Below are 13,897 nucleotides of genomic sequence, written 5' to 3' on the forward strand. Positions count from 1 at the left end.
GACTGCCCAGCCATCATAGGATCATAGATCCAGCCTTGTTAAGTCATGGAGCAGTTAACTATTTCTAAGCAGCAAGTGGCTTCTCAAGGACTTGCATTTTACAACTGAAATGTAGTACTGCTAACTAGCTAATTATTCCAAATATTAAATTTAAATGGCTGCAATTTGACTCCCTTTACCTTGAAACAGTATTAGATTAGAACTAAGATGTGCCTAAACCATCCTGATTTAAATGTTCTGCATAGAAATGTGTTAAATACTCAAAAGTTAAATGCTTACAACAAATTTGTAACCAAAACTTTAATCCCAAGGATTTCACAAAACATTTTACAAGTGACATGAAAACTCTTGCACAGTAATGTTTTTCACTTCTACAATGTACCCATATGCACTCAAGCCATCCACTCCAGTTGTGTAATTTGGTCTGCTCAGAAATTCTGTAACATATGGTTAGCCAAACAGCTTGCATTTTAGGCTATCAAGTATTTAAAAAAAAAATGCTCTAATTTAAGTACAAAAATTACCTAGGCCCAAGGGATAAAAAAAATCTACATTTTACATAATGTAGCTCTTCAGAGTTCCAATATGGGATATCAACAGAACTTCCCAAAAAGCTCTGTACAAAACTATCTGCAATTCAGTCACCTCTACTTGCTACTGGGTTTGCAATTTCTGCCTTCTTTCCAAAAACTGTACTAGGAATCACCATCTTGTTCTGGATAAACTAATAGCCTGATGTCATAACAGATGTTTATTACAATGAATATTCACTGCAACCTTCCTTTCAAAAGTTATCTACATTTGATACCCAGAAAAGATTCCAGGACAAAATAGAAATATATTTTTCTGTCTATGCAAGACAAGTTGAACACCACTCAAGGCAAATGAAAGTTAAGCATACGGGTACATTGTAAAACAAAAAGTTTTATTACAAATCATATGATCTGTTCAGAACCATATACAGATTCACATCTTTACATTTGTCACCTGTTACAAGATACAAGAAACAAAGCAAGTTCAACAGCTAAAACATTTTAAAAATGCACCAAGCTTTATGAAGTCTCCAACAAAACATAATGTTCTGTACATACTCCTCCCTCCTGTGCTCAGATCTAATGACTTCCTGTACACAGCTCCTCCTGAAGTCCTATTTTCTCTCATTTGACCTGGAACGACTAAATAAGAGAATGAAAGTTAGTTTATTAGAGATGGAACTAATTTTATTATTTTACTTGGGGACGTTACTTCCAGTCCAACTCTAAATTAGATACTTGAAACTTTTGGAAAGTGCTTTAAAAACTGTATTGAGTGGATGAAGTTATGAAGATATCAAAACTGATCTTAGGTTACAAGTTCATTGAGAAAAGAACTTACCTAAAGCACTAAAGAAAAATGTTCACTGTAGCAGAGCTTTCAGTTACTGCATCGATGATATGGCATAATAAGCCTTTCAAAATTAAATAGAAAGTGAAATCTGAAGATACAACATATTCTTACCTACGAGACCTGGAAAAGGAACGGGAAGGCTTGTGATTTCTCTCCCGTGAAAGTGATCTCTCTCTCCTTCTGTCTCTAGAGAGGGACCTATGAGATTAAAATGAAAGATGAATATCCACGAGTGAGAAATTTAACTGGATTATATTACAAGAGAATGTTTGAATATGCATGACAGACCATTACTGTGCAAAGAAACGTGTAAAGATAGGTCAAGTGTAGTCAAGTGTCTTACAACTGAAGCGACCAAGAAAATTGCAGGCCTTTCCATCTTTGCAATGTACTATTTGAGCACCACATTAGTTTTTTATATCAAATTGCCTTTTTCAAATATCACTGCCTTATGTTTTAGCATGGCTAGTTCAGCACTGCATTAAGTGTACAATTCTATTACACCTCATTAAAAAGTATCACATTCTCTGTAAAGTTTGGAACTATTTAATCAGGAAACTTATCCATTAATAAGGCAGTTGTGACAGTAGCCTCCTTCCTCATGTAGTTAAGAGGAATAATCAGCTTGAATTCAGATACTGCTTAAACTCCTATTGCATACTTACATTTTTACATTTAATCAAATTTTAAAAATTACATGCACAGTACTATAGTACTAGAGCCCACTGGTTTCCATCTGATAGTTTCCTGTGCTCAACCAACTGCTGTATCATGTAGCTACATGCTATTAAAGCAGCTTTACATTCCAAGAAACTAATGCATTTTAGCGATGGATGCAACTTTTCCTATGAGTGCTCTGAAGTGAAAAATAGAACTCTAGAGGCAGTCCACTTCATGAGTAGGACAGGCTTGGGGTACCATCAATTTCCCCAACAGTTTGAGAGAGTGTCTCAACACAGCATCAGAGGGAAGCAGTGTAGCAACAAGGAAACACGGTGTATTACTGTCATGCATGCAGTAATGCTAGAAACCTAGCAATGATGGAGCAAACCCAAAGTAATGGAAATGCTTTCCCTCCCCCATCAACCCTGGAACCTATTAAAAACAGTCTTTAGTAAGTGTTCTTTGGAACATTTACCAAATCATCTTAAAACTGTTTTATGTTTTGTATCAGCAGAACTACTTTAAATATGACACTTGAGTGAATACAAGCAAGGACTTCACTAAGAAGATTCCTTAGAAAGCACTCTGGATAAAACAGTAGAGCCCAGGTTTAACCAACTGCTGCTTACCTGCTGCGGCTACGAGAAAAGCTTCTCCTTCGTGGTGATCTAGAACCAGAAATAGAAAAATGAGCCTTTTTATCAATTTCTTTAGCATTAATGGGATGAGGTATTTCCCAACTTGTCAAACTCACTGTTGGGCCCAGTGAACGTGCCAAGAAACAACTGGCACCCATCGTCCAGTAAAAATGTATGGAAAGATTAACACAGTAAAACAAAGCTCAGTGTGAACAGCACTTTTGCAACCAAGAATTCACTTTATCCTTAATGCTTCACAGCAGACCTGTCCAATGCAACACTTCCATTTCAACTAAATCCACTGCCCAGAACACCACACCAAAGTCCCACAAGTGGTTCCAAAAAACAGCATAGACCAATGTTTTGGAACCCATGCAAGCCAAAAAGGTCCATGACAAGACAAGAGATACCAAGTGGAGAAAAAGTGAAAATGCGCTCTGTGTAAATACTGATATGCCATTAAGTGCTACATTAGAACTGCATATTTGTGACGGGCATTCTCTGAAATGCCATAGAGTGTGTTTAGACTTAAAAACCTTAGCTTGGCCCAGTTCATCCCAAAAAAGTAATTGTTTTAAGTTTTGAAAACGGTTAGTAAAACCATTTAAAGGTGATAGGACTTGGCAGATTTGCAAGGAAAAGCTAAATTTGTTAGAGCTTTATTAAAAATTTAGTTTGGCATCTCACATGCAAATATACCTCATTTACTTTTGGTTCCATTTACATTAAAAGTTTCCTTATCACCCTTAAAAGTTTTATTCAAGCAACATATGTACGTTACCACTCAATTATGCACAGCCAGCCTTTGATTGAGAAAAATAATTACTTATAAGCCGCTTACTCCTTATTTTAACCAGCAGTAAACTGTATAAGCAGGAAAAACTTACTAGTTTTTGGTTTCAACAAGCTAGAAATGGTGAGGTGAGGCTGCCGGACTGACTGCCAAGAAGAATTTGCTGAAAAGGTTTTGCCAGATGTTGCGTTGTATTTAGTTGGTTGGCGAAGGGGGTGTTGTGGATTTTTCCTGCTTTTTTGTTAGCCGAAGGCTGCTGCTGTAGTTGTTGTGAAGACATTTGGTAAATAAACAGCTGAGCTGATTGGCCGGGAATGTGTGGGCGGTCGAGGTGGCTGCTGCCGATTTGGTTAAGGTTGGAGAGAAGGCTGAGAGAAAACAGCATGCTCGGGAACCAAAGGGCGGTGCAACCTGACGACTGGCCATGCCTGGGTCATGTGAAACGACACCAGCCAAGCTGAATGGGGCGCGCTGGTCACATGACGCTGAAAGGGCTAGTTGACTGGCTAATGCAGACTCAGAGGGTGGTGAGAAGAGACATGATGGTGACTCTGTAACGGGTTCATTTTTATTAATAGATGGACCAAAAAGCATATAAAAATGAAAAACAAGCCATCAGTACAACCATCTATCAGCTAACATACTCCTATTGTGTTTTTTTTTTTTTTTAAACAGCAAAAGGGACATGGTTTCAAGCTTATCCTGTGAGGACTTCACTCACCTGCAATAGGTAAATTCAGTCCTGTATGAACCATGTTGTAGGTGTGAGACGTGCACCGTTATAGAACATCCAGACAATTTAGTCTGGGTCCAAGAATATAGGCAGTTACCAAAAACCCTGCTATATTTTAGATTTGCGTTTGCAAAACTCAAATGACAGATATTGTCACAAGACGTTTTAAATTCTTTACTAGTGTCAAATTAGATTTGTACATTTAAATGCAACTGTTACTTGTTTTACCATTATTAAACAGCTGCCTGCATGGCAAATATTTGAATTGTTACGAAGTGGAGAAATGCACTTGCATGGAAAAGCTAAGTTGCTGTATGTAATGTTTGCCATTATGGAGTAAAGGAAAGGGAACAGCCTAAGTAGATGTATGGGAAGAAAGGGAAAGTGACTAGAAGATGTGCAGATTTTAGGAAGGAAACGGGTAAGTCCGGGGCAGAGGGCGCTGACTATCAACTTACAGTGACCTAAGGACAAAAGCCAACGTTCAATACAATTTATGTTCACCTTGATTTTTTTATATAAAGTGTCTGGCATCTCCGAATTGTGATCAGGATGTTTAAGATGTTACCCATCAACATGCTTTAAAGAAAGCCTGCTTCTATGATGCTAAATGGTAACAATTTCAACAGCTCTATGCATGATCTTTGCCCTAGGGTACCTGCGGCGAGGAGGAGGACTTCTTCTGCGATAATCATCTCGAGGACGCCTACCCCATGAGGGAGGCGGACCACGATTACGACTCCGTTTTTCACCATTAGACAGCTCCACCCTGACACGGCATCCGCAGAGTGTTCTGGAAAAAAGGTTACTGTTAATGCTCCAAGCAACAAATCTGTCTGCACTGAAGACACACTGACATAGCACTGGAGAAGGGAAATATTTCTTGTGTACATTTAGTCAAATATATAAGGTGCTCGGATACTAACATAATGAGCCCAATACAAAATGATCTAAACAAATTCACAGGTGACCAGAGCCTCTCCTGTCCAAAGCTACTTAAACAGGGAGAGACAGCCTTCAGGACACTGATTTTGTAGATTTGACTTCATTAACTCAAACAGTAGTTTATATACATCTGATACAGCTGGAAACTAAAGAGGATCGATTTTACTGAACACTGCAGTTTTATACCTTCACAGCATTTCTGTCTTATGTCAAGATAAAAATCTTATTTAATTAATTGAAGCAGATTTTACTGTATACTCTGAACAAAAATGGCTTCCCTAATACCATTTCTGAGAGAACAAAAAATCCTGCATCTCCTCTCTCCATATAGAGGATTTTACAAGAAAACTAAACCAATTCATTTTTAAATTTGATTGAGATGAAGGGACAGCATTTAACACTCAGGTACAATTTATGGAAGTCACAATTGCACTATGGCAGGGGTTCTCAAACTGGGACTCATGAGGTTATTACATGGCAGGGTTGCGAGCTGTCAGTCTCCACCCCAAACCCTGCTTTCCCTATAGCATTTATAATGTGGTTAAATATATTTAAAAAATTAACAAGGGGGTCGCACTCAGAGGCTTGCTATGTGAAAGGGGTAACCAGTACAAAAGTTTGAGAACCACTGCACTAGGGTTTACTGTGAAGTCTTTACTCAATTGTAGCTATAGAGACCTGTGAATTCAAAATCAAGGTAGGTTGCTCAGCTGTTTAAATGTTGATATGTTCAAATCTGGCTGGCAGTCAAAATGCAAATATTTTTATATCAGTATTTTAAAAGACATTTAATAGCTCAAAATTCAAATATATCTTTGTTCTCATGCATTTCAAATTTTAAACTTAGCTCCATCTTAAAAGCAATGATCAAATACCAGACACTTCTGAAGTGTTACATGTATTTAATAGTATTCATAAGTTATTTCACAAAAACTAAAACTTCCCTTCAACTCAAAATGAAGTGTTATTGACTTAGTGTCCATCTCTTGTGCCCCATATGCCAGGTACAGGTGGACTCAAACTAGGCTGAACTCTAGAGGCTCAAGTATTTCTTCTAGATGTGTTTAGGTATTTGAAATTTCCAATCTCAGGCCAAGTCTATACTAGAAAGGGTTTGTCAGCATATCAGCAAATTATAACAGCTTATACCAACAAAACATTTCCTATACCAATTCCCCAAATGAAAAACTATAGCAGCAAAAAGACTTCTTTGCAGGTATAAATGCCTCTACACTAGGGCTTTGCCAGTTAAACATAATGAATCACACCCTTAACCAACATTATTACACAAGCAAAGGATTCTAGATCTGGCTTCAATACCAAAAATATGAACATTGACATTATCTGTGAAAAAGCCTATTTTTACAGTTAACCACCTCAATTAAAATGGTTATTCTGCATTATAAATTAAACTAGTCAGTAAGTAATACTAACCAACAACTGCATGATTGGTTAAGAAATTCATGACCATGACGTTTCAAGTGTTACTCGATCTTGGTCAATTTAAGTGTGAATACAAGTTGCTTACTGGCTATAGCATTTAGTTTTAATTAAATTAACTACATAGCCTAAAAAGCAAATGTTACCTTCCATCTAATTCTCTCACTGCATCAGCTGCATCTCGGGGATCTTCAAATTCAACAAAAGCAAAGCCAGGAGGATTTCTAGCAACCCACACACTGCGCAGTGGTCCATAGTAGCCAAAAGCTCGTTCCAATTCAGTTTTGTTGCCATTGTTTCCAAGGTTACCTACATAAACCTTGCAGTCCAGCGGACAGGAGTCACGATGCATCACTAGAAGAGAAATACTGAAAGTAAATTTTTTTTTACTTCCATTCAACCTACAGATAAGTACAGTATTTTGGCCTAGATCCTCAGCGGTCGTTAGGCTGCTAACTTCCACTGAAATCCATAGGAGTTAGGTACCTAAAAAGTACTGCACCCAGAAACCACAGCAATGATACATAATGAAGTATAAAGATTAGGCTCCCCACGGGTTAACGTGTTAAAACTATAAACGGACTTTTCTTCACTAGGATTTTAACTCAAGTTAGTTAACTTGAAGAAAGACCACCCTTCTTTGGGAAAGAGGAACGAGGAGTACTTGTGGCACCTTAGAGACTAACATTTATTTGGGCCTCAGCTTTCACGGGAGGAAAACAGGACCTGTGGTTCTTTAACCCCTGGCTCCTGGAGACTATGCCAGGTACAGGTGGAATCAAACTAGGCTGAACTCTAGCGGCTCAAGTATTTCTTCTAGAAGTGTTATTAGGTAGGTATACGTTATTAGGAGACTAGCCCCCCCGCGTTTAAATGTCGGGTCTGGAAAGTTGGCACCAGCAAAACCTGCAGGGGGCGCCGCAGCCCCCGCGAGCTCCATTGTTCTCAGAGCAGCGCGCGAAGCAGATCTGCGCATCCAGGGGCAGGATCGGGGGCCCGGGGATCGGGGTCAGGCCCAGGCGCCCGCCGCAGAGGGGACCCATCCGGCCTAGGCCGGGCATGTACGACCAGCCTGTCCCTCCCCGCCCGGGGCTGCACGGAGAGCGGGGACCCCCCCTCCCCGCGCAGCTCGGCGGCAGGCCCCGCGCTCCCTAAGCCAGCTCCCATTCCAGGAAGCCGAGATGGGAACTGGGCTCCATCCAGGCCCGCCCCACTGAGGACCCCCCCCCCCGCCGCCTCTCGCCCAGCCAGGCCTGGTAACGCCGCGCCCCCGTCGCGAGGGGGGGGTCCGCGTTCGCTCCTCGAGTGCGATCTCCCCGCTGCGCCCCCGCCCAGGTCCCCTCAACGGAGCGGCCGCCGCCCGGGCCCGGCGCACAAAATGGCGGCGGCTCTTTGTTCGGCGCCGGCGAGGCCTGACGCCTCCATCCGCCCCAACGCGGAGCCCGGCCCCGGTTCAGCCCGGCCCTGATCCCCAGGTGAGGCGCTCACCGCTTCCCGGGGTGGGCGAGTGGGTGCGAGAAGAGAGCACGCGCTACGCCGCAGCCGACTCGATCCCAAACAGGCTCCCGCTCCGCTTCTCCTCACTGGACAAAATGGCGGCACCCGCCTTCCCTGCCCGGACTTATATAGCCCCACCCTGCCACCACGTGTCCAGCCGGCTGTCAAATCACAGAGCGCCTCTCAAAGGAGTGACAGTTCCATGGAACCCGCCCTCTCTTGCTTCCTGAATAGGGCCTGTGCCAGGCTTTCCCCCTCCCGTCGTCCAGCAGCGCCAGCCCTCAGCTCTGGGGCCCACTGGGGACCCGGAACGTGGGCTGTGGTTAATGTGCAAAGTCATGAGGCTAAGATGCTGCCCCCACCCTGACACCCCAACATTAGGGGGTTCAGCACCAGCCCCAATTGGACTGTCTATAATGGGCTGAACCAACACCCCCCCCCCCCATAGGGTGATCAGATGTCCCAATTTTATAGATCAGATGTCTCGATATTCGGGGCTTTGTCTTTTATAGGTGCCTATTACCTCCCACCCCCGTCCCACCAGGTGGGAGTCAAGCTCAAGCAGCCCCATGGAGCTTAGAGAGCATCATATTTTGAACAGCTGCACCACATACTGTGAACACTGTCACATTTTGTCTGCTCATATAAGCAGAGTTTAATTAGTAGGCAGAGTTTGGAAGAGTACCTCCACTTTTTTCACTCTAGGCCGATCCCCCGTTGGAGACTGACTGGGAGATAAAGAAAGTAACCCCTTCAACTTCTGATCCTTAGCCCAAGAGAATGTGCTACAGAACAATGGCTCTAGGGCTGGCAGTGTGAATAGAAGGACCACAGCTCCAGCATTTCCTGAATCACCAACAAAACTACCCACAGCATGTAGGACATCTCGCAGACAGTACAGAGCCTGATTTGTTTGTAAGAGCCAAAAAAAGCCCAAGCTACAGTGCTATAGCTACAAGCACTGTGGGAGAGAAAGATGTCACATTAATGCACATTAATGCACTTCTAAAGAGCTTTTCATCCCTTGATCTCAAAGCACTTTGCAATGGTGGATAAATAGGATCATCCCCATTTCATGGATATGGAAACTGAGGTACAGAGAGGTGAAACGACTTGTCCAGGATCAAACAGCACATCAGTGGCAGAGTCAAGATGAGAAGAACTAAGACAACCTGATTCTCAGACCTCTGCACACTATGTCAGAGCTGCCCTCTCGCACACTTGTAACTAGAATAAGTTGGGCAAGGATCAAGTATGTAGTGCAGCTTTATTTATGCAATTATGAAGTGCATCTGGCTGTCAGTTAAATGGTTGCCAACACAATGCTGCTTTTGCCTCCTTTCCCTGGGAGGGCGTGTAGGGGGTGAAGGAGGATGAAAGGATAAAGGCCTCACAACACAAACTTCTATGGCTACTGTAGTGTGTGTGTGGTGAGGATTCTTTGTGACCTTAGTGTTTACTGTGAGGTGTAGATTCCTCTGATGATCTGATCTCTAGGTTAGGGTTGGGTAAGGAAAGCAGCAATTCATTAGCGTCTGCTTCACCATCAACAAAGGGTGATGGACTATATTTACCATCCATATGCTCAAACAGTTTCCTCTCAACAGGGTGGTGCCTCTTTCTTTCTTTCTTTCTTTCTTTCTTTCTTTCTTTCTTTCTTTCTTTCCCCCACACCAATTCTGAACCTGCCCAAATGCTAAGAAAAAAATAAATCCTTTCCAAAATGAAATCTCAAAGCATACCCTCTTCCACAAGCATGCCCCCTGCTCCTCTAGTAAAAGCCTGGAACAATGGGTGAGCCTTGTGGCTTGCCCTCAAGGTTGTTAAATCCAGGCTCTGACACCTCAAGCTACATGTCTACTATGAGCCTTACAGTGTGTTTATTTCACACCCCTGACTGACAAAAAGTTTTACTGACAAAAGTGCTTGTGTAGATGATATAGCCTCAGGGAGACTTCCCAAGAGAAAAGCCTTCTCAGCAGTTAGGATACTAGCCTGGGAGGCGGAAAACCCTGCTTCAATTCCATATGTCAAACTTCCTGAGCTTGGGCAAATGGCTTTTCTGTGCCTCAGTTTCTCATCTGTAAAATGGGGATGCTAGCTCTGCCCTACCTCATGAGGTGTATGCTCTGGTAGTATGGCAATAAGGGTCATATGAATAACTAAGATGGATAGGATTCCTGGGTTCCCTGCCAATTTATCCCCACTTGAAGTTGACCCTGTGACTACTTTCATCTGACTGAACACCCAGTATAGTGCTGCTCTAGGCAAATTTCCATTGCATTTCCCCTGGAGAGAATAGCGTTCTCATCAACCTCTGAGTCCCCATCCCGCATAGGTGCTGGAACTGAGGCGTGGGGGAGTGCTGCTGCACCCCCTGGCTTGAAGTGGTTTCCATCATATACAGGGTTTACGCTTTGGTTCAACAGCTCTCAGCACCCCCCACTATAAAGATTGTTCCAACACCCCTGCAGTTTGATCACTTGCCTGCTTCAAACCTTGGTGTAGTAGAGTCTGATATAATAGAAGCATGTAAGTCCGAGAAGGAAAAAATCAAAACAAAACAAAATTCAACAAAAATCATGGAACTAATAAGACATTTGCAAACCATCAAATTGTACACTCTGCTTGTGGGTGCTCTCCCTTGCTCACAACTCCTCATCTGTCTTGTCTATTCAGATTGTAAGCCCCACTGGGAAAGGACTGTTTCTTATTCTATGGCCCTGATCCAGCAAGCACTTTTGTATGTTCTTCACTTTGATACCATGAGTAGCCCCATGACTATGATTATTAATTATGATGATGGTCAGTGTATTATAGTAGAGTGCCTGGCATAGTGGGGTCCCATCTTGGTGGGGGTCCCTAGGCGCTATCTCAATATAAATAAATGACAACTGCTGCTGCTGCTGCTGCTACTGCTACCGATCATAATAATAATAATTAACAATTAATGATAATAAATGGAAAAGGCCCATTAGATCAGCCAGTCTGTCTCTCTGCAGATGAAGTATTGTCCCTTATAGAGCATATTCAAGTGTTTTGCCCAGTCTAGTTTTAATAGTTCCAAACAATAGGACTTCCACCACTGCCCTAAGTAGACTATTTGCCTCTTCTCTCCTTTGCATTTCAGCCCCTTCCCCCACCAACCTCGCCCTTTTGCTGGGCCTCCATCCCTTTTCTTTGCCTTTTCTGTTCTGCTCTGTGGATCCCTATTCATTTCCTCACACCACCTGGCTCCCTGGGGAGTGGATTACAAAGCAAAACAAAAGAGTCCCTGGCATGGGAAACCCTGATTCTGTTTTCTATGCACACAGGCCTCTTCATTCAAATGCATTACATTGAAAACAGGTTATTGTGCTTTAAGGGCCTCATCCTATTTGAAGTCATTTGAAGTTTTGGAATTACCTTCAGTAGGAGCAAGAACAGACTCTAAACCACAGGCAAATTTAGGGCTTGGTCCAAAGCCCCTTGAAATCAATGGAAAACCTATTGTTAGTTTCAGCAAAAAGAACGAGGAGTACTTGTGGCACCTTAGAGACTAACAAATTTATTTGGGCATAAGCTTTCGTGAGCTAAACCCCACTTCATCAGATGCATGCAGTGGAAGCTTATGCCCAAATAAATTTGTTAGTCTCTAAGGTGCCACAAGTACTCCTCGTTCTTTTTGCTGAAACCGACTAACACGGCTACCACACTTTAAGGAAGGCCCTAACATAGCAGAATCCCAACCAGTTACTTCCTAAGCAAATGATTATATCACTTGGAAATAGATCTTCTGATCTACACTAGAAAGGATTTGCCGGTACGGTGATATGAATGTAGTTATACTGGCAAACTCTCCTAGTGAAGATGCTGCTTATATCTGCAAAAGAGCTCTTTTTCTGGTACCGTTTAGACCAGTTTCCAAAACAAAATAAGTTCTACTGGCAAAAGGACTATTTTTTCCTGGTATAACTGTGTCTAAACTACAGCTTTTGCTGGCATACCTAGACGGGTTAGGGGGGGATTTTTTCCCCACACTTCTCACTGACGTAGCTATGCCTGTGAAACTTTTAAGTGTAGACTAGGCCCGAATCCTAACTCCAAATGAATCCACAGAGCAGTGCCTGGAAAATTAATTTATATCCAGACTCCCATGCTGTGCCACTTATACACAGTTGCCAACTTTCATGCGGTAAATAAGCACCCTGACTTTCACAATAAGCCAAAAATCAATCTCATCCCATTTCAAAACAAGGCCAAAACAAGCCAATCCCTAAGAACCCCAATACTCTATGTGACTAGATCCCACCGGTGTGCAGTATGGGACTGTGGTGGGCCCGCTGTGCACCCCTGACTCTTTCCCCCCTTGTCCCTGCTTGCCCCTTGCCCCCGCTTGCCGGGAGCCGTTCAAAAAAAAGAAGCAACAAGCTACAACAAGCTACAAGCCAAACAAGCAACAAGCTACAAGCCAAAAACTAGCCAACAAGCAACTCACAAGCCAATTAAGCCAAAAACAAGCCCAATTTCTGCCTTTTTTTTTTTTTTTTTTTTTTGCAGGTTTGTCATGTCTGCTTACTAGCTGTGTGTCCATGGGCAAGTCACTTAACTTCTGTGCATCTCAGTTTCCCCATCTTTAACATGGGGATAAGGATATTGCCTGCTGGTGGTGGATGGTGATGGTAGTGTTGCGTAGTCATGTCTGATGGTAGGTAGCAGGTATTATAGGGATTGTTTAATTAATGCTTGTGCAGCCCTGATGTAAATGTGCTATATAAAGTGCTTTGTGTTATTATTTTTAGAAGTGCTACAATCAAACTCTGCTAACACTTCTTAGGTCTAATGTTGGTAGTGCTAACAGTGAATCATTGGACCTGATGTTTCACTCATAGCAGTTTTATATCATAAGAACATAAGAACGGCCATACTGGGTCAGACCAAAGGTCCATCTAGCCCAGTATCCTGTCTTCTGACTGGGGCCAATGCCAGGTTCTTCAAAGGGAATGAACAGAACAAGCAATCATCGAGTGATCCATCCCCTGTCATCCACTCCCAGCTTCTGGCAAACAGAGGCTAGGAACATTCAGACCATGGTGTTGCATCCCTGATCATCTTGGCTAATAGCCATTGATGGATTTATCCTCTATGAACTTATCTAGTTCTTTTCTGAACCCTGTCATAGTTTTAGCCTTCACAGCATCCCCTGGTGACAAGTTCCATGCGTTGACTGTCCGTAGTGTGAAGAACTACTTCTTTATGTTTGTTTTAAACCTGCTGCCTATTAATTTCATTGGGTGACCCCTGGTTCATGTGTTATGTGAAGGAGTAAATAACACTTCCTTATTCACTTGTGTCACACCTCTATCATATCCCCTTAGTCATCTCTTTTCCAAGCTGAGAAGTCCCAGTCTTTTTAATCTCTTCTCATACGGAACCTGTTCCATACCCCTCATCATTTTTCTTGCCCTTCTCTGTACCTTTTCCAATGCTAATATATCTTTTTAGAGCTGGCGTGACCAGAACTGTAGACAATATTCAGTGCTGCACTACTGGTGTCAGTGGAGTTACTTCTGATTTACACCTATCTAAGTGGGATTAGAAAATTGCATGTCACCAAGGAGAAGGAGAAAGTTGGCTTAAAATGGAAGGTTTTGTCGAAAGTACTGCAATAATATACATTCTGCCAAACACTTGTGATTTAAACTGGTCCAGGCCCCAAATCTTGTTTAATACAAGACTTTTGAAGCCACAGCCTCAAAGGACATTTTGTGCCTCCTTCTTCCCGGTTCTTAAGTGGAAAGAAGTATCCAGTGAGGCATAGTA

The 13,897-nt window shown here is 42.5% G+C and overlaps 1 protein-coding gene across 1 annotated transcript; it reads right to left on the minus strand.

The window, feature by feature from the left end:
* Nucleotides 1-285: 285 nt before the first annotated feature.
* Nucleotides 286-8,207, minus strand: SRSF3 (serine and arginine rich splicing factor 3). Its single transcript, XM_065402430.1, has 6 exons — nt 8,087-8,207; nt 6,745-6,952; nt 4,872-5,006; nt 2,679-2,717; nt 1,498-1,584; nt 286-1,175 (listed from the first exon to the last, which is right to left on the minus strand). The coding sequence occupies exons 2-6, from the start codon at nt 6,948-6,950 to the stop codon at nt 1,148-1,150; spliced, it is 495 nt and encodes a 164-aa protein (XP_065258502.1). The 5' UTR covers nt 6,951-6,952; nt 8,087-8,207; the 3' UTR covers nt 286-1,147.
* Nucleotides 8,208-13,897: the final 5,690 nt, after the last annotated feature.

The sequence above is a fragment of the Emys orbicularis genome, chromosome 4, assembly GCF_028017835.1.
Source record: "Emys orbicularis isolate rEmyOrb1 chromosome 4, rEmyOrb1.hap1, whole genome shotgun sequence".
In the NCBI taxonomy this organism is placed as follows: Eukaryota; Metazoa; Chordata; order Testudines; family Emydidae; genus Emys; species Emys orbicularis.